General features: G+C 37.8%; 1 protein-coding gene across 1 annotated transcript in view; it reads right to left on the reverse strand.

Annotated features, from left to right (window-relative positions):
- pde3b (phosphodiesterase 3B) overlaps positions 1–21,956 on the reverse strand; it is a 47,880-nt gene that overhangs the window by 11,196 nt on the left and 14,728 nt on the right. Inside the window, exons 2-4 of the mRNA XM_007554067.2 lie at positions 2,985–3,035; positions 896–1,141; positions 404–555 (exon numbers count right to left, since the gene is read on the reverse strand). Coding sequence (XP_007554129.1) covers positions 404–555; positions 896–1,141; positions 2,985–3,035 — 449 coding nt within the window. The remainder of the gene's footprint in view (positions 1–403; positions 556–895; positions 1,142–2,984; positions 3,036–21,956) is intronic.

Here is a 21,956-nt window from a genome sequence, read left to right on the forward strand (position 1 = left end):
ATATATATATATATAGCATTCCTACCAGCTATAACTAATCTTATAATCTTATAAACCAACAAGCCCTGTGTTCTCATGAAGGATCAAGCATTGTCTTCTAATTTTTTTTGTAGCACCATGAAATAAGGTGTCCAACTTTTTAAAATAGGTATTAGTATCCTTAAAACCAAATTAACTCATCTGTTGTAATTCATAAACAAGATCTGCACTTAAAGATTCTAAAGTATTTTTGTTAACACAATAAAATACATCCCACAACATTAGTTTAACTAGAACCTATCTGTCATTTTTTTTTCATTTTTGGTGAAGCTAAAAACAGCTAACTACAAACATCCTTTTGGGGAGGACATAACTGCATTTTATCAACATTATGTAAGCCTGCTATAAATCTGCGTCGTGCTACCTGGTCAGGCTGAGGTCACAGTGGGGTCTCTTTCCATTGTTACGCTCCCACCGAGAAGAGGAGGAGTCCAGCGGAGGGAGTGCAGACGATGTGGAGGAGGTTGAACTCCGCCTGGGCTGAGGGGTAGGGAGGCTGTTTCTGCTACTCAAACCCTGGCAGGCACAGGAGGGTTGTATTAGAGATAAGTATCTGGCAAACAATGTCTGATGAGGCAAAATAAGCATGGACACAACAGAAGGTTGTAGACATGGGAGAAATTCTTACTGAATACAACGCAGAACTGCAAAGTGCCTAGTAAGACAAAGGCTTAAACTATCAAACACATGATTGGAGGTGCAGTTGTACTTTGTTCCACAATTTCCTTAATATCATTTTCAGTGCTATGCATCATAATAATGCCTGAAAGCCAAAGCTAAATAAATAAATCATCAATATGGACAGCTTAAGGAGATAGGAGGTAGGTTTATAGCTGTGGCGAAAACCTTTGCTCACCTTCATGCCTTTCCTGTCGCTCCTCTCTGCAGAGTCCTCTGCCTCTACAGAGTAGAAACCTGGGAAGGGCGTAAAGGGGTTGACCCTGGGGCGACACGAGCCTGAAAACGTCCCCATCAGGCTGGAGATGCTTCGCAGAGTCGCGGTGGTGTTTGGTGACAGTGACGAGTCCATCAGCAGCTCTGACACGAGGTTCCTGGCCTCGTTGATGACTGAGAGATCCACGCCATTCCCACTCACTGCACCCTGCCACACAAACCCAAACAAAACACCCAGTTAGGAAGGAGAGGCGCTCTCAGAAGGGTACGGGGGTGGGGGGCTCTTTAATGTTTTTAATGATGAGCATTATTTGTTGCCATATGTGGTCCTATTGTTGAGAGAAAGTCTTTGCTTCCCCTAACCCAGTCAGAGGTAGATGGTGACAATTTAATTTCTGTTCGCTAATGCAGAAGGGGGGAAAAAAAGTATAAAACATATCAATGATTTTCATGGTAAATATTGTTCTAATGGGAGGCATTAATTAACCTGAAACTCACACCAGATGGCACTAACAAACTCTAACATACAGAAAAACCAAAATGAACTAATCCACAAAATAAGAGTGCAAAAGAGGGAAATTAGGAAGGAAAGGACGTGCAAAAAGAAAAAAAAATAGAAATATGTCAGCATTTAAAGGCGTTCCTGCTCCCAAATGTAAAGACCTGAGAAAACTATACAGCAATGTACTGATATCAGAAATAATAATCTGTACTTTTGAATACTTAAGGACTTTCAATAACTTGAATAAACGTTTGACCAAGCAACTTTTACTTGTAGTTGAGTAAGATTTGCTCATGACTATAAATACTTTTACTCAAGTACTAGGGTTGAGTACTTTGTCTACCACTGCTCACCACCAAGGCAGTGCACAAGAAGAACCTCATGGTAGGTGAAAGTAAATAGCAAAGAGCAAAACAAACTAATCGTAGTGATTGCAAACATATTCCTAAACTTCCGAATGTTTCAGTGAGCATCATTCTACCCTAAACCAACCAAAGTTTAACTCTTTGAAACTCAGTGCTAAAACATAGATCAGTAAAGTTTGCGCATGAAAACATCATGGTGTGGAGCTATTTATCAGTAAATACAACTCCACATAACTGGGAGGATGAAAGTAAAGTACGCACTGTGTAGTCAGTAACGAAATGAGAAATGTTTAATACGAATCTGGAGATAAAACCATTTTTTTCAGCAAGATAATGTTCCCAACAAATCTCTACATACGTTAAAAAAAACGATCCTAGAATGGCCCAGTCAATTACCAGAGTTTAAGCTGAATCAAAGCCAACCCCTCTCCACACAGGAAAGTTTGGGATGTATTCATTACATTTCATTTATAACAAATATTCCTTTTGCTGTTCAAATGTATTGCATACATTTCTGCTCCACTTGTTTTTTTTGTTTGTGTGAATAACTTAGGTTGTTAACATGTGAGAATTTTAGGGCAAAAGCCATAGGAAAATATTTACTGAGAAAAACATTGGAGAGTTCATTATTTATTATCATTGTTAACTTCCTCTCCAAGTTCATTCCCCTCATTCTTTCTCTTCCTCTGGGCTCTTACAAAATAAGACAGAAGTGATAAAAAAACAAACAAAAAAAACAAGATTTTAGGGGGAAAAAAAAACATCTATATTCCATTTTGAAAGTAGGGAGCTTTGCATAAATCAAAAGTCAAATGTCATAAATTGCAAGAGAAATCCACCACAGTGTAATCCTTCATTTTTGGACAGCTTTCATGACAGAAAATGTTCCTATTGGATCAACTTTGTCAAGAACACAAGCAAACAATGACTTTTGGCCTCTGGCAGCTGAATTCTTTGACAGATTACACCAATAGTTTAAACGGTACACATAAATGTCTGAGTGAAATAAAAAAAATAAAAAAAGTGCCACGATTCAAGGGTCATTCATTGTATGGAGGGTTTTACACAATGTGGAGTAAAAATGTGAGGAAGTGCTAAAGGTGAGTTCATCTCTTTGAAAAGAAGAATATTTCCTGATTGACCTTTAAACTCAAAAACTGAGCTGAAGGAAACGCAGTACCGACCTGATACTGTGGCTTGTACCAGTGTTTCAGATCCCAGTCCCACAAGATCATCTGAAAAACACAAGTACAGCTGTCAGTCAAACATCAACACATACATGCTCATAAGTTACAGAAAATATGACAAGTATCCACAGGCCTCGACCTGTGCTCCACTTTGAGCCCCCTCCAAAGGGGGCACAGGCAGGTCAGGAGCAGAGCTGCACAGCCTCTGCTAGTTTATTCTGCCTGTTATCTAAACACACAGTGTAGTAAAAGTTCACATTAAGGATTTCCTGCACCACTTCATGCACTCTCTCCTCTCCAGGTACCGTTTGGCCGCGCACTGCACACAGAGGCCTTTCACTGAGAGCAGAAAGCAGAAAAGCAAACCACTAAAACCACCATGGTGCGTCTACAATGGAGTTATGAGATCTTATCGAGCGCCGACTACGTCAATCGGCAGCATTTCCATGCTATCTGTTGGTACCCATGCAAGAGCTCTCACACTTTACAGCACAGCACGGTCAAAGCTGGCACAGGTTGTGTAACACTACACGGATGAACCTGAAATAACCTGATCTCCAGTGTCAAGTATGATTGTGACATAAATCAAGCAGATATTAATTGCTCAAGATAGCATTTAAGCAGGGTTTCGTGCATGTTTTTATTGTTTTATTTGCCATACATACAATGGAAAGGGAGGGAGGAGCTTTAAATTTAGCTCCTTTTTAGTTTGTCTTTGATTAAAGGGGAAAAGTTGTAATGTATTGGCTGTTGTTATTATGGCTCACCGCCCAGGGCTCCATGACATCATAGGGCGGCAAAATAAGAAAAAAAAAGAGTTAATTGGTTCTCAAAAGAGTTTTTTTTTTTTTTTTAAATTGCCTATATGTATATCTAATAATGAGCAAATATTATTTAGTCTTTTCTAATTTAAAATATCCTGGTTAGACCTGAACTTAATTATTCTGCTATGTTCAATCTTTTTCACAGCTTTAGTTTTGCTTTAGATTGATTCAAGCATGAAAGGGACAAACAAATGGACAAAGAAACCTGACTGGCCCTGATTTGACATTGCTGACAGATTCTAAAAAAAACACATTTAATTTGCGAATCTAAAAACACAAAGGTGTCAGATACAGATACAGTTTGCCCATTTCTTCAAATCATGCAAAAACTTCCAATACTGTAACAGTGGATTAAGCCATCACGTAATCTCCATTTCTGCCACAAGGGGGACAGGACTTAAAAAGCTCTTCCACGCAGCACCACACAATCCCAACATGTAAACATACAGTCATGGATAAACAAGGCAGACAATGTCATATTAAAAGTATAAAAAAAATAAATAAATAAAATCAAAATCACATCTCTTCTAGGTAGATTATTTTATTTATGAGATATCACTATCTGAGAACACCATGGACTCTATTTACAACTTAAGCATGTAGTTCTAGGAGAGGGCAAGTCAAATCTATGACTACTTTTGTTAAACAGATCAGTGGGTCCACTCCTTCTAATCAGTACCTGCTTCATTGATCAAAGCGGGATGTTGGGTGTTTGTCATCAGCATCTGTACAATGCTGTCAAACATTTAATATGGCAAATAAGCCCTGCCATGGCAACCCGACATAGAGGCCAGCAAACAATGATCCGCACACCATGGCAACCAGATGGCGGGAGAAGGCCGTAGGACAGAGTTGCTGGCCTTCTGCTTGTTTACAGAGAGAGACGGAAGAGCTGAAACAGAGGCGGACATTAAAGAAGGGACAAGAATAGAAGACATAGAGAAGAATAAAGTGAGATACGGTAGATATTAGATTCCACATAAGATCTTGAGGCAGCCAGACACTCTCAAATGTCTGCTGTCACACAATAGAGCGCACCGAGTGCACAATCTGCACAGCCATCCTAGCATGCATTTCATTTAACCTCTGCACAATCGCTACACAAGCCACACACACGCACGCACACACGCACAAAACAGAAAACTTTTCTAACTTGGCCCGACACAGGAAGAGGTGGAACAGTGGAACCGTCACAACTGTCCCCACAATTGTAGTCGAGACTCAAATTTGCTGTTGCAAATGTTGACATAAAATCTTACGGTAACACTTTATTTGAAGGGGGGTGAATAAGGCTGACATGACACTGTAATACACAAGACATAACACATGTAATGAACATGAATAAGCCTTCATGAATATTTATGACTGTTGTCATAAAGCGTCATTCGGTAAATTATGACACTTTTAATACAAAGTTGACATTATTCAAAATGTCTTTGTCATGACAACTTGACATTAACCAATCAATCAATCAATCAATCAAATTTTATTTGTATAGCACATTTCAGCAGCAAGGCATTTCAAAGTGCTTTACATAATTTTAAACAGTGAGAAAGAAAAAGAATGTAATAAAAAGATAAAAAGAAAAGATAAAATCACAGCCTAACAGGACAAGGCCTCCAGCCTTGCAGCACCAGGCTCCGTCCGCCTGTTTCGCGAAAATTTTGCGCTAGGACTTTCGCTGTCCTACGCGGATTTTGTGCATTAATTGGTTACCTGTTTATTACTGATATAAATTTGTTATAAAAGTATTACTGATTGCACTTTAAAAGTCAGGTAACTTTATATTATTAAAGGTAAAGTTTAAACAGTAATGATTTCTTGATTAATGTCAAGTTGTCATAACAAAGACATTTTGAATAATGTCAACTTTGTATTAAAAGTGTCATAATTTACCGAATGATGCTTTATGACAACAGTCTTAAATATTCATGAAGGCTTATTCATGTTCATGACAGGTGTTATGTCATGTTTATGAAAGTCTCATGGTAGTCTTATTCATCCCCCTTCAAATAAAGTGTTACGAATCTTACAATGAACAGATGTTTTTTTGTTTTTGTTTTTTTCTTTTAGAGATCGCATAAAAACACAACAAAGAAATAAGTGACTCAGACACCTGTGCTCATGAATCTTCATAAACACATCATGCGGTGTCCTTTATAAACTAAAGCAGCTGTGAAACAGACATCAACACTTTGACGTCTTTTTATTCACGTAGTTCCGTAATTTTCCCAATTTAATCTTAAAACAAAACAACCAGTTGAGTGGAGCACCTCTTTCCTCCTCATCTTAAAACATACAAGTATGTTCGACGGCTCCCTTTCGTCCTACAAAATATTCATATGGCTCCGAAGGAAATAAAGTTGTTTTTATATTAATTTTTCTATTTTTAAACATTTACAACCGGTCATATCTCATGCCTCTGTGATTCTGTGTGACACCGTGGGCAAACTTGCATGAACACGTACATAAAGGTGATTTATAGATCATATCTTTTCAGACAGAAAAAAAAATCCCCACCATTTATTTATGCACCCTTTTCTAATATGTAGCAGACAAACAGAATCAGAAGGTGTATGCATAAAAAAAAATATAAGGCACAAGTTTAGGAACCGAATTAAAAATTGTAAAAATACACACACACATGCATATAAACAAACACAGGTATGCGCTATAACAAAAAAAAAAGTCATCACTCGCACAATATTTCAATTTGAAATGGATCGTAAATATTTCCTAACTGGAGTCAATAAACCTGTGCAAGCCATTAGACGGCCAGTTAGTTACACCCCTGTGTCATATTAGCCTGCGCCTGCAGTGTGAGAGGTGCGAGAACTGATAAAAACATGCTAATAAGACGGTGTCGGGGGCGGCGGGGGGAACCTATCAATGCTACGTAGGCAGGCGGCTCATTTGTATGGAGAGAAGCAGAGCAATGCTGACGTCAATCTGCAGCGACATACAGCGTCAGCAGCAGCCCACCACACATGCACACGCCGATGATGAGGTCTAGGCTCCTGGCTGTCAAGACATCCAGTGAAAAAAAGATGATGTACTGTACAGACAGAGAGAGACGGAGGGAAAGGACATCGTTACACACGTGATGTTCACGAAGAGGAGCAAAGCAGAGGAGACGTCTGGAGACTATGTTTAGTTATGGAAGCAGTGTAGCTCTGTGGCTGCCAAGGTTTTCAAGAGAAAAAAAAAACAAAACAAAAAAAAAAAATCAAGCACACTCTTTAAGCACACAAAACAATTAATATATACGCTTCTGGAAACTGAAATATTTTTCTAAAAAATTAACACTCTGTGTCTGCAGGGGAAAGGCAATATAGACCCAAACACAGATGATGTTTTTATTGCAATCATAATAGAAGTGACAATAAAACCTATTATATAACTGAACACAGTGTTCTACTTCTTTACAGCACCAGTTTGGTAGAGCACTGGTTATTAATGATTGCACTTAATTATATTTTAAGACATAAATGCAGCACTGATGCCTTCATTGTGGGTAAATTGATAGTTTTAAAACCAACGGTAGCGATTCTACTGGACCATCAATTTCTTGGAGATTCAAACACATCAAGTTTAAGATGCCATCAAGACAGGACGAACAATCGCTGTCATGGTAATTAGATTTCATTGTTATGATGCACAATAAAGTTTTCCCTAAGAGTTTGTTTTACCAAAAGGCAAATGGGATACGCTTACTGGGATACTGCTTGTTTGCAGTTTTCTAACTGATATAACCAGAGGACCAGGCTTGCCGTGTTACATGTTGAAGAAAACCACTCTTCCTCAGTGAAATCAGGCAGACAATCAAGAGGTCTTGTAAAAATATTTTTTGCAACAGCGCTGACTGGCACAGCAGCCATTCACAGATTAACAGGCGCAGTTGGGTAATTACAAGATAACAGGGCCCTTGAGGCTATCCCAGTGTCTTCAGGGCAAACTGGCAAGAATATAGAAATATTCTTTAACTAAACAGTCTGCCCAAAAGTCTGTCCAACCACTGACGGGCTGTACCCCAAAGAGAGGAGTTAAGAAAGACTGTAAATGTTTGCCTTGATGACAGGTAGACAGCTATAGTTTCCACTATTCATGCACAATATGGTGTATATGGCATTTGAACAATTAAAATAGGCAGTTATAAGCATTTATAGAGAGGTTCTTAAGTATTCAAGGAGTTTATCTATTCACGAGTGGTCCCTAGTTGTTGTAAATACCTGAAGTAAATACCTATATGTATATAGATATAAAGCTGCACAATGGCACAGTTGGTAGCACAGTTGCCTTGCAAGCAAGAAAGCACCCGTTCAAATTCTACCCAGGGATCTTTCTGCATGGAGATTGCAAGTTTTCCCCATGCACACCTGAATCAAATGACTGAATTACCTCCTAAGTATTGTCTCAAGTTCTCCAGAGTACAGCTAATGACCTGATTATTTGACTGGCGTGCTGAAGCAGAGACACATCTAAATGAAGCAAGCCACTGGCTCTTGAGGACTGGAGTTGCATACCCCAAGGTATGAGTGTGTGCATGGTTCTTTGCCCTCTGTATCTCTTGTGTTGCCCTGTGATGGATGGTTGACCTGTCCAGAGTGTACCTTCCCCGTTACCCAATGACCACTGGAGACAGGCACCAGGACTCCTGTGGCCCCACAAGGTTAAGTGGGTATAGGCAATGGATGAATATGTGTATATAGATGTAAGAAAAGGAATGTTTTTCACATCCAAAGACTCTAAAAGCAGCTGGTGCACAAAGGTACACCAACAGTTTAATGGGGAGATCACTATGCCCCAAAAGACCTCACCATGAGCACAAGTGATTAGGTGCAGCAGTTCACTTTGAGTTAGTGCGTATGAGTAATTACTTTATGGTCTTCATGTTTTTATTTTAAGTACTAAAAAACAATCCTCCAAAATATAAGCCTACGAAATTTGAACCTAGCAGAACAGATATTACACATTAAAAGTGAACCTGAAAAAACATGTTACAATGTGAACAGAGGAGCCTTTCTGTGGCGCAGAAACACATTGTGCTTTTCACTTCATCAAGCTGTCCAGGTGTTGCATGTCTAAATGTTTTATTCAACTTGTTGCTGAGTTTTTTTGTCATTTGACACGCCTGCAGTGACTCACTGTTACACCGTGTGAAAGCAGTTTCCAAGAAAAATCATTTGCTTCCTCTTCACAGCTTCGCATCTACACCAAAGCACATGAGGGCAATATGCTTACCAACATGTAGGCTGGACCAATAATCAAAGATTGCTAAATTATAACACATTAATCTTTGAACGCTGACTTGACCCTTGTCACAGTGTAGAGTTAAATGCTCAAACCTATCCGGAGTTTTGTATCTCCAGTAAACAGATTCTCAATATACTTCAATTCCAGTAAGCTTCATAGCGTTGAACTGATGTATTGAAAACGTCATGGATAAACGTTAGCAATAGGGTAACATTTACAACTTAACAGGGTCACCTGCAGCAAGCAGTTGTTCCTCAGGGTCCAGACCCAAGCAAACCATAAAACAAGGGACTGGTTTTTACCAGACTAGTGCAGGTATCCTAAAAGTCTTCTAAGAGGAACCCTGTGCTCAATAAAAACAAAACAAAGCCCCAATCACCCACTTAAGAAAAACTAACCAGAAAATAGGTTGCATCTTAATTTGTTTGCCAATTTTATTTGAGAGTTGTATTGACGTTAATGGACCAAAGCCTCTGAGTTTCTGAACTTTTATGTATGTTGATATTGATTGCTCAGTGTCTTCATGTCGTTTTTATTTTCCTGGATTAAATATGAAGCCACCTGTGACTCATCAGGAACTCTGGTTTGCATCTGGTTTTAGACATGTTCAGTTTTACATAACTTCATTTGCAAATGAGGCCCACTCTGTTAGTGGAAAAGTTCCGCTTCTCAGCGTGGACTCTGTTAGCAACATCATGTTGGCATATTACATTAAAAATCCCACCAAGTTAATTTATTGTGCAGCTTTTTAAAGTAACCTTTGGAACTCTTTGTCCTCTGTGTTGTCCAAGAATGTGAATTTTTATGAAGTTAACTAAATCTATCTGAAACCTCATCTAAAAATAGCACCAGAAATAACAGGAAGCTAAAGGAATTTGGATAGGACTAAATGACTGATCAGCTGCCGGAGTGATCCAACATCCAACCCTGTCTGGCCTACATCAACAACGCTTTCTTTCCACAAAGAAGAAGTGTAAACTTGTAGTCAGTTAAAGTTTACTGCTACAAAAACAGCGGTGCTTGCAGCTCTCTCATCTTCTGTCTCACAGGCACAGCATGTGGTTTTACTAGGGCACTTTGTTTACATGATTTAGTAGAAGAACGGCACGCAGCCTTTAGACACACACCTGCATGATACTGGTTGCTATCCGTGCGATCAGAGAGCGCTGCTTTTGTCTGAGGAATTATGGTATGTACCTTAAAAGTCATGCTCTGCTTTTATAGTGGCAGGGGAGCAAAATCCTGACTGGCAAAAAGTCCCATTTGCAGGACCGTGTCTTTCTCCATTGTCTCTGCTTTGAGAAACAATGGAGAAAGACACTTAAAGACTCAAGCAGACTTTCCTCTATGTTGCTTTTATTAGGCCTCCAACCAAAAGTACAACCATTTGCGCTTCCTGTAGCGATAATTCTGAGCTCCTGCTGCCTTTACTGCCTCCAACGTAAAGACATACAAGATCAAAATTAAGCTCAAAATTATTTGTGGCCCTTGCCGGTTCAGATCGAAATTATTTCCATTGAACTGAGAAATTTGTTTTGGTTAAAAAGTGACAAGTATTTAGTTGTTTTTTTTTTTAAGGTTTTTTGGCTCTAGTGGCCTTTATTTGAAAGTGCTATGAGAGGAAGATAGGGAGAAGGAAGACATGCGGCAAAGGTAACCAGGCAGGGAATCGAACCTGTGACGGCCACCTCGAGGACTAAGGCCTCCTTATACACAAGTATTTTTTAATAAAAAAATATGTTTTTTTTTTTTCAAACTTTCTTGAAAATGGTTGAAGAAATTCTCAATAATCGATATTAAAGCCATCAAATCTTTCGTAACGTTTACTGGTACATAAATATACTTTTGTATGAAATTTAGCCAAAGGAAATTTTTTAACATTTAAATTCAGTTCTATATCTTTTCCTTTTTTCCAACAAATATTTTGATTATTCCAAAAAAAAGTATCAAAGTGAGGTATATCAATAAAGAGCCATGCACCTAACCTGTTGTAGTTACTTTTAGTTTTACCAATGCTGTGTTGCAGCCGTTTTACTGCAGGAACGTAGTTCTGCACTAAATATTTCAAAGAGCAACATTTAGATCAACTGAATCTAAATGAAAGAAAACGAGCTGGAGTAGGAAAGGAGTCCCTGCTCTGTTACAGATGGAAACCAGTCACAGGTTAAAAGGAAGGACAATGCCGACAAGTCAATAAATCCAGGTAAACATTTCACGAGTAGAAAGATGGTTATCAGGGAAAAATTCTTGAGGTCACGCTGCACTGATCTGAGATCTGTCAGCAACACATTCTTATTGTCAATGACGAGTCTTTAGATGCACGTTCATAGGAAGAATGCATCACCGGTGAATCTAGTAAAAAACAAAAAAATGTTTGCATAAAGTCAATTCACATGTACCGACTGGGGCTGATGAGGAAACAGCCACGAAATGCAGTCAAAATTTATACGTTATTTAAGTGAGTGTTAGATTTAGAAAATTCTGAGTTTGCGTGAAGGTTTATCTTATTATATGAAATTGTACTATTTTAACTCTGATTATGTCACAATTCAACTAAATGAACGAATTTGCAATATCGTACGTATGATTTCCAGCTTGAGGAAACATGAACACAAATAAGACTAAAATGCATCACCATTAAATTTCAGAATCAAGGTAAAGAGGATTATTTGTACTTGTGTGATTGTCCTACATAATGTCCAAATTACAACGTGGAAGTAAAAAACATTTTAAAAAAATAGCCACTTAATGCTGGGGATACTAAACAGAAGAAATTCAAATAAATTTTTCTCACATTTTTATTAAAAATAAATTACACCATGAAATAGTTTTCGAAACTGAAGAGTTAGAGACTGAGGACAGAATTATATGTAAAAATTTAAATCTGAAAAATAAGAAAAACTGTGAAGATAAGTAAGTGTTATCTTATTAATGAAAATGTCTGAGCAAGACTATTAGCTTTGGCTCGTATAATGCATTTCTGTAGGCTTGCTGCTGCTGCTGATCACACAAAGTGGAGCTTTCACAACGAGAAAAAACAACACACAGGAACAACAAAAATGCCACAATATGAGTAAGGTCAACCCCAGTGCGTCACTGATGAACTTTTTCCCACAATGGTATGTTTCATGCTCAAACAGCCTGAAACATTTTTTTTTTTTTTTTACTGTTCGAGACACCCAAACTCAGCAGGAAGCTACCAAATGCTGGCAAAATACAGTCTGCATACCACATAAGAAGAAAAACAAATGAAGTTCTATTTGAATGTGAGTGACAACGTGGCTGTTTCTGCTTCCCATTCCTTCTTGTTGTAAAGACTGTGCTAAAATAAAAGTCAGAAAATGTTAACCACATGTATAAACTGTTAAAAGATAGGAAACAGTTGCTGAAGATTTGTTTGGACGTACTGTTTAAAAGGGTGCCTGTTAAAGTCGCAGTCGCTTGTCAGGTAGACTCTGGTGTCTTGGCCGTGTCACCATTTCTATTCTAAACTTCTGTGTTTTGCTTTAAGAAAAGGATTTAAAAAAAATAATAATAATAAAAATAACCACCCAGAGGGATTTTCAGATGGGAGCCAGATTTACTTTAAGATGTTTTAAAAACTTTTAAGCAAGAAAAAAAAAAAAAATGTCACTGCATATAACACACATAAAGGGTTTTCATCCATGCGTGACTTTGGCCCCACATTTACTAGAAACCACTCTGTAAATCATGCCCCTATAAATAGTGGTAGACAGTGAGCAGTGCCGGCTGTGCAGGCAGGTTACATTTTATCTGGGTCCACATTTTCTGTTGACCTGAAATGCAGCAATTCATCGCTATCGCACAAGATTGGGCATGTGTGACCTTTGGAGATCGGTGGCATCCAGCCCAAGTGTAAATAGTACGAATGATACGTCTCAAAAGTTCTTTCTGCCGACACTAATTTGCAAGGTCATAAAAAAAATTAAAAAAAACAAGTATTAAAACTACAAATTAATAAAAGGGGTGCTCACTTTGTGAAACCAGTCTTAGTGTCGTTTCAAGATATGAAAAGAGGAAAACAAAACGAGTTTTATTTTATTGGTACAGCATGTACCTGCAGCCTGTTTTTCTTTTCTTAAAGCTGTACTTCCTGCTGTCGACGTTAATCCAAGGTTTTGTTTACACTAAAGCACCGAAGGTTAGTAATATCAAAGCCTGAGTGTGTGCCAGGGGACAAAGGTCATCTCAATCCAAGAGTTTTCTTTTAAACCGTCTCCAAGCTGTCATGTTCCAAGTAAAAATCATAAACCCAGTTAAGCTTCACACAGAGATGTTTGCTCACATTAAATATTTAAGTCTATGTGACACAGATGCCTACAGCAGACGTGGTGCTTCCATCAGAAGTTAAGGTTTTTAGTCTGTTCATTAAGCTGTGCACTTTCGCTCTCCTTTCTCTTTGAAAACTGCTGAAATGCTAATGTTGTTAAGTTTTACAATCAAGTCGTACAATGACACAATAAACTGGCCAACCAAACCTGAGCCAGCTAGAATAAAACGATAAACTCAGATTACATTCATACCATGTGTTTGCTGTGTCACACTTTTCTATAGCGTGTTGACTGAAAATGTCAGACAACTTTGTTTTTTTCTTTAATGGAGAGGTTTGGGCTACACATAACTGATTAACATAACTTATTCATTTATAAATATTTATGAACTTAAACATTTTTATCTTAACACTAAAAATTACACTATTTACATTAATAAAGAAGGAAAATGCTAGAACTGGTGTCTATGACTTTATGTCAACCACAGAAAGTTTGAATTGCCGGGATAGAGCACCCTCCTTGAGCATAAATATGCAAAAAAAAATAAAAAATACCATGGCAATTCTGACGCAACACTTAATTACAGTTAAGCCCAAATTCTTTTAGACCCCTAATAAATTTAGTCGATTAATTATTAATTTTTTTTATTCAAACACAAAATTTGTTTCTGGCAGAAAATTAAAAGGGTATTTATAAAAAGATAAAGAAATGGAGAAAAAATTTGTGGGGTGGGAGAGGAAATAATGTTTGGTTTCTTTAAATTTTATTTTGTTTTGTTTTAAATGGCATGTTCGAAATCTCCTATAGCCTTATTCTATAACCTTCTGAAATTTTGAAAAATTGCTTTTTTCCTGAAGGACTGCAAGTCTTTGAGGTTGGAAGGCCTACCCGCCATTACCCTAATCTTTAGTTCCCCACATAGATTCTTTAGCAGATTCGGGACTCTGGCCAGGCCATTTCAATACTAATATTATTTCAGTCAAGAGGAAACATGCTTTTAATTTTCAAAGATTAAGTCTCAATCTGTGAGAAAATGAATAATTCTGGGCTTTTTATGCTAATTCAGAGTGTTTCTGAAATTTTAATTATCAATTAATGGCTTTATATTTTATTATTTTGAGGTACACATATAATAAAACACAGAGGCCTATTTCTCTTAGCTCCTCTCCAAAATGAGAAACACAAAAGAACATTCCATTCAATTACAAAAGACATGTGTTGATTTTCACAGAACAACAAACAGCCAAAAGAAAATAGCCATTAGTTTAAACGTGCCTACGGTAACAGTCGTAAAAGCAAATACAGATTGCAAAACAACTGGATCTGTGACAAACAAGGCTGGATAAGGACCCAACGTTATCTTCTCATCACATGTACTGAAGAGGATTTTAAGGAGGAAAACAGAAGCTCAATATCAGTCTATGCAAACTGCAATAAAATATGACTTTTTGTACTGGGTCAGCACACTTGACATGCTTCATGCCCTCTGCACAAACTTTTTTTTTTTTTTTGACCACTAAGGAGCTTCAGAGTAACATATACTTCAGCAGCTGGTAGATCTGAGAACAACAGGAAGGTTATACCTGATATGGACATGAGAGCTCGACGAGGAAAGGCTCGAAGCCTTGTAAGGGAACATCTGGTTTTATCATGGAATCAGTGCAGGCTCCTCTCATAAACACAACCTAACGCCTGAGCCCTGGAGCTCTGGCCAATAACAAGCATGTGAACACAAACCCCATCCATCAGGGCCGAGCACCAGCAGGAGGAGTTCACGGGGAAGTGGAGAGAGAAAGAGAGAGGGAAACGGAGGGGAACAGCGAGAGAAGAGATCACAACAGAGGTGAAGTAAATCATTTACAAGCCAGTGAGCGACACAGGCTGCAGACAGCTTCTTGTTTTGCCTTCTTGGATGTCGCAATCCGCAAAGTTGCTACAAAAGTAGTATCAGGGAGCCTCGCATTAGACACTTGCAGCGTTAAAGGTTAAACTCAACGGAGAGTGGGACGCTCTAATTCATCTCAAAGTCAATCAGCCGGATAATTCAAGCTAAATCAAAACAAATAATCCGACAGGGAGAAAATATGATAATCGCTTCAACAAATTCGGTTCATTAGACTGGATAAGTTCTCGGCGAGAAGCTGGTAGGCTGTTCTATAGTAACTGCAGACATGTTTCCGCTTGTTCTTCTTTGCTCTGTTGATCTTTATGCGAAGGTCTGGGTAGGATCACAGAAATAAAGGTCAGGATCACGGATGTCCTTCTCAAAGACGTCTCACAGGAAGCAATTTATCGTCGCAGGCTACATGTCTATGAAATATCGGTAGGAATTTTAGGCATAGCGCAAAAAATGTACTACCACAAATAAAAAGCAATGAGATTAGATAATCAAGATAGAATGTTTTGGCAAATACATTTGTTTCACAGTTTTTTAACTCTCAGGTTCTTTCGGTGTATTTCACATGATTCTTTTTAGTATGTCTGCTAAAATTCCTGAAGACAGTCTACATGAAACCCTATTCAAAAATATGATTTGCAAGAACAATGGCTAATCACCCAACAAAAAAAAAAGCATCCACATATCTAGTTTTCCAGCAAAACCAAACAACCAAATGCTTTCCCTTCTCCATGAATACAACACTCTACATCTGTTTTGTTCAGACATCCAAAAACATAAAAACTGTCTCCTCCGGCCTGGTATATGGGTGGGGTATTTTGAGTGGTATTTCACATCATGGAGCCTGCCTGTGTTTTGGTGCACACAACATGAAGCGAGACCATCATCATACCGTGAGGACAGTATGCTCTCAGAACGACCATAAAGAACATGCTGCTTTACTGACATATAAAACAAAAAAAACAGTCCGAACTACTAACTTACAAGTTTTATGACAAAAAATGAGGAGGAAAAGCCCAAATTAAACATGACCAAAGAGAAATAAATCTCTTATACACTTGGTAATATTCAGGATTTTACCAGTTTGATCAAAACTGATAAAAGTAGCAAGTATTAATATCTTGCAGAGGTTGTAAGTTGAGCTTCCAATTGTAAAAAGGACAAACAGGAGTGAGAGACAAAACAAAGTTTATAATTTATTGCAAACTATGTTTTGACTCAGATTGGCTGTTTGTTAGCTCATTAAAGGTTTACCATAATTAGGTATCAAAAAACCCAAAACAGGACGACAAGAGTCTAAAACAGGATTAAGTAACGAGCAGCCTCACTGCTTTTGTTGTTCACTTAGAAAATTTGTTCAGGCACAGTTGATGTCAGTGCTTCTATGAGGCTGGTGAGAATGTTGCACCAAGATGATTTCATAAAAGACTTTAGTTTGGAACAGACCACTGTTTTTGTAAACTTCCATTGTCATCATCCCCAAATGTTTTTTAGTGGGACTTAGATCAGGAGTACATGCAAGATGGTCCAGAAGAGGGACATTATTCTCCTAGACTGTTAGAAGAGTCATGATGAATTGCAGTGTTGTGCTGTTGAAAGACCCAGCCTGGACTAGAATGGGCCCTCAAACAAGACCAACATCTTCAAAAGGCCATACTGACAGATGTCTCTTCAGCCATCAGGACTGTCCACACTATTTTTCTCTCAGAAAAACCCCCCCAAAAAACAAAGCTTTTTTCCCCATTACAATATCCCGTCTTTGCAAAGTCCAAACAGGAAGGTTTGTGGTGTTGTCGGAGATGAGGTTTCCGATGGAACGTTTTGCCCATTAAGTCCTTTTCTCACCCGTGCCATCTTAAGATTAATGGACAGTAGTCGGTATCACATCCATCCATCCATTTTCTTTACACCCTTGTCCCTTAGTGGGGTCAGGAGGGTTGCTGGTGCCTATCACCAGCTAACGTTCCGGACGAGAGGCAGGGTACACCCTGGACAGGTCGCCAGTCTGTCGCAGGGCAACACAGAAACACACAGGACAAACAATCATGCACACACACACACTCACACCTAGGGAGAATTTGGAGAGGCCAATTTACCTGACAGTCATGTTTTTGGACTGTGGGAGGAAGCCGGAGTACCCGGAGAGAACCCACACATGCACAAGGAGAACATGCAAACTCCATGCAGAAAGACCCCGGGCCGAGAATTGAACCCAGAACCTTCTTGCTGCAAGGAAACAGCTATACCAACTGTGCCACTGTGCAGCCCTGGTATCACATTAAGACCTTAATTCTGGTCAAGGATCAGCCTTTGTCTTCATAGACACTCTATTGGATCAGCTAATTCAACACTGGTACAATTATTTTTGTTCTACCACTAGAGATTTTCTGTCCCATAGCAATTGAGGTCTTCAAAAAATCTGTAGCAATGGACTACTTTATGAAGCCTTACCTGTGCAGTTCAGTAATCCAGCCTCGTTCAAACACAGAAAGCCTTATTGCCCTTGCCGTCAGGGGTTCAAGGCTGTTTAAGAGCCAGACAAAAAATTACATGAAAGTCATTTTTTGTGCAAATTTGGACTTTTTGAGGTTATTAAATGTAATTATATGATTAGCTGATGAGCAGGCTCTTTGAGTTTAACTGCAGCTTTCAATGACACCTGCCTACTCTTGTTTCTCCTTGTTTGCTCCTCTTTCATCTTTCAGATTTTTAAGCTCTTATGACATAGTTATGGTATGAAACAAACCACAACCCTAAATCACAGCAAGTGAAAACACACTTTCCTTTCGGGCATTCAAATTATTTAATCTACAAAGACATATTTTAAACTAGGTTATATAATGGTTATTCAAAATATTTAAATTAAACTAAAATCCATATTTCAGACTTTCGACACAAGAGCATTCCAGGAAGTCTATTCGAGGACAACCTTCATCACCAGACGCATCACTCACATGATTCCTCTTGCAACAACTGAGCACAGGATATTTCATTTATTTGCAGATACTAATCTTCAGCTATTGTTGCGTTCGACAAACACAAATCCCCACCCAGCCTGGTCCATTTGATTAAATGAGCATAGTGCATTTCAAATGACTGCTATAAACTGCTACGTGACAGGAACTGGAGACAAATCCTCCAGCAAAGTTAAATCAAGATATCGTGCTGCACTTGTCTTTATCTTAGCAAACAAAGCCACTCTTCCTGACATGCAGATGGCAAGTTTAAACACAGAGTCACCTGCCACTAACAGCAGCTTTAATTACTATTCCCTCGATATCCCATCTTAGGAAGGAACAGCATCAGCGAGTTGTCCTGACAGCATTTGGGTCAGTTCCTCGGAACCACCAGGAATCAGCATTTTAAACCTGAAAGGAGACGCTCAGAGACGCTCAGCGGGTGCTGCCCTACATCACCTGAAATGCATAAATACTGGAAGTGACTGTCCAGTGAGTCACACAAACAAATTTTAAGTGGGTTTACTAAACAGACTTAAAGAGGGGGGGGAAAAGTTACCTGTCCACATTTGCCTTGGATTTCTAGGCAAATGTTTCTGCATGAAATGTTTTTGTTTTTTGTTTTTCACAACAACTTTCTAGGTATTTTAGTGTTATGGCTGTACAGTTGTACAGTAATACCATTACTTTACATATATCAAACACGTTTATTGAAGAATAAACCATTGAGGATTCACTGCAGTTCCCATTGTTCACTTTCATGTATGTAAAATGTCATAGTGCTTACATCAGTGACATTTTAATCAGTAGAGATTAAAGCATGTTAGATGACGTACTTAATTAATTACCATTTTGAGGACAATAACAAATAAAACAGAAATGAGCTGCAGGATGTAATTTTAAACCCAACAGGAAATTAAGGAATTACTAAAGTATCCGTAAGTTTAAACTTTATCTGATTTTTTGTCATTAAACTCAATAAAAGTTGCAAAGTACATGTGGTTGGTTGATAAATTAATAAACTAGAGGTAGTTATTTGTTTACAAGCATTTAATGACTAAGAGGAAGAAAATCTGATCTACCAACACACCAACCACCAATCAGAGGTGACAAAAAGAAAACCATTTGATTCCACTTTCTGACTGGGGCATAACGCAAAGTATGGTGTAAAAATGATTCTGGAAGATCAAATACGCTACAAAACATGTTGTGATGACAACTGCCACTGAGCTCTAGCTATATGCAAAATGTTTACTTCTAGCAGCAACACTTTACAAGCAAAAACACTTCAAATTTGTCTGCAAATGTAGAAAATAGCACATTAATTGTCAAAATTCAGCTTGAATGATCCACTCTTTGCATCTTGTGCCAAAATAGGTAGGATAACTGTAATAACTATGAAGTCCCTATAGCTTTGGGTTCTTTTTTTTTTTTTACTTGCAAACATTTGACAAATAAAGTGCTAAGTCTCTTAGCAATGGTAATACTTCCTGTATGAACATTTTATGTGTGAAGAGTTGACCATATGACACACATACCCCATCTTTAATCCATGTTAACAATCCCCAATCCCAGTAAAATAAAGCCCAATGCCTATGGTGCCATGCCAGCGTGCCAGCTGTCAGTATGTGGCGGCAAAGCCACTGTTGACTCAGCTGATCCTTGGATGCAGGGTTGAGATAGGCGAGGACAAAGAGGGTCAAACTGCAGCTGGCAACAGAATTTCAGGATTAACTGCTTAAATAAGAATATTGTTTGAGCTCGTTTCTGATGCATTAATTAAATGTCTCAATCCTATTTCGTTTACTTTTATATTTAACCAAACAACAACTGTTGGCTGTTTACAAATAAATTATAACTGAGGAGGTACTTTTAGGTTAATAAACGTCCCCTGATATGTGTGATACTTGAAACCTTAGCTAAGGAGAAAACATGTATCTTTAGGTAAATTTTTCTGACATACAGGATAAAAATAGATTCTATAAAAAATATGTTGCACTTCAATGTAATAAGTTCAATAACTTATTCATACAAGAACTTAAGTATAAGTTCAATAGCTTATACTTACTCCATTGAAGTGTATAATTTATGTATATATTTTTTAAAAACAAACTTAAATAAAAAATGTATTATTCTAAATCTCTTAAAAACATAATTAAGTGCACCTTGACTTTGTTTTTTTTTTGTTTTTTTATAAAAATAATACTAAGGCTGTTTTCTAATAGTCAAAATTGTATTTAAATTAAATTTAATTAAAACCCCAAAAGTGAAATCAGTGTACTATAAAAATAGAGTATATATATTTTTATATATATATATATATATATATATATATATAAACCTTCAAACAACGATAAGTAAAACTTAGCATAATCTTTACACTTTTTTCACAGTGATATTATATATAGTGTTGGGACTAGTGATGCAGAAACTAGTATAAAGGGATTCAGAAAACCTTCAGTGGTGGCATCCGTGATGATATGCTAATTAGCCATGTGCTTTGTTGAACTTAACCACTGTAGCTGACATAATGCAACACAAACAGTTCACAGCTTAATCTCAAGTAGATCGTCTTAACGTTCATAGAATAAACATATAAAATCTAAATAAGCATATTTATTTACATCTATAATGTTGACATTCCTTTTCTAAGCATCCCCAATATTTGTATTCTTACAAAGTTATAGCTGACCTGGATAAAACAGCTGCTTTTTATTTTGCTTTTTTCCCCTCATTTTGTGTATTTAATAATATTGATTTAAGTGCGTACCAAAAAGACTTTAAATACATGGTGCCGTAAAAATATTAGTTTACCAAATATTGAATCCAAGACGTGTAATATTGTGGCTGGTATATATTGTGCAGTTATAGATTTTGCTTTTCTTATTTTCACCTGTAAAACTACTCCATAATTTCTCTCCTGAAAATAGAACACACAAGCTATGAAAAGCGCTTTGTTCCCCTTCACTCCAGCATTTTTTTGTGACCGGAAATATTTCCAAACAACTGCATTTGCCTTTCTTGAAAGAAACAGAAAAGTGTAGCAGCCATCCTTTAGTCAGCCGACTTGCTTTACTGAGCAACAGGTGATGGAGGGGCAGGACTCCGGTCACTTCAACAGTTTTCTGGCATTTCTTTAAGGTGTGAAAAATGTATGACTTAGAATTCAAGGTATACCAAGGTTCTAGGGAGATTGGAAGCATCATAATGACAGCAAAGAAATGCAGATATAGGAAAAAGTTAATTTATCACAACTGGTCAGGGCAGTGCATTACACTGCATTAGAAACAAAAAGACATATAGGAGGCATGCATCAATGTATGCATTTCTAATACACCAATTACATAATTCCCTATTATCATGCAGCTCCTATATCGAGTGATTATCCATAGACTTCAACTTCCTGCTTGATTTTCCTAAGTCACCATTACTTTCCGAAAACATGCAGATATATTAAACTGCATGTGAACCACATCACAGTTTCTTTTTCATTTCCAACAACTATACTTCTAATGCGTATAAGACAAATCGCACTGAGCAAGAAGTGCAACCTGTCTTATTCAATGCAACAGCTCTCATGCTGACTGTACTTTAGAAGTGTTGTTTTTTTATTTTAATCTATTTAGTACACTTTAACAGGCCAAATGTAAGCAGCACCGTCACAAAAGAGAAGAGAAGAGGAGCGGCGGCGTACGAGGCACATTTCCTGGTGATTACCTCAAACAATGTCAATCATGTCGAGAACA

This window comes from Poecilia formosa, unplaced genomic scaffold (assembly GCF_000485575.1).
Source record: "Poecilia formosa unplaced genomic scaffold, Poecilia_formosa-5.1.2 Scaffold61, whole genome shotgun sequence".
Classification (NCBI taxonomy): Eukaryota; Metazoa; Chordata; class Actinopteri; order Cyprinodontiformes; family Poeciliidae; genus Poecilia; species Poecilia formosa.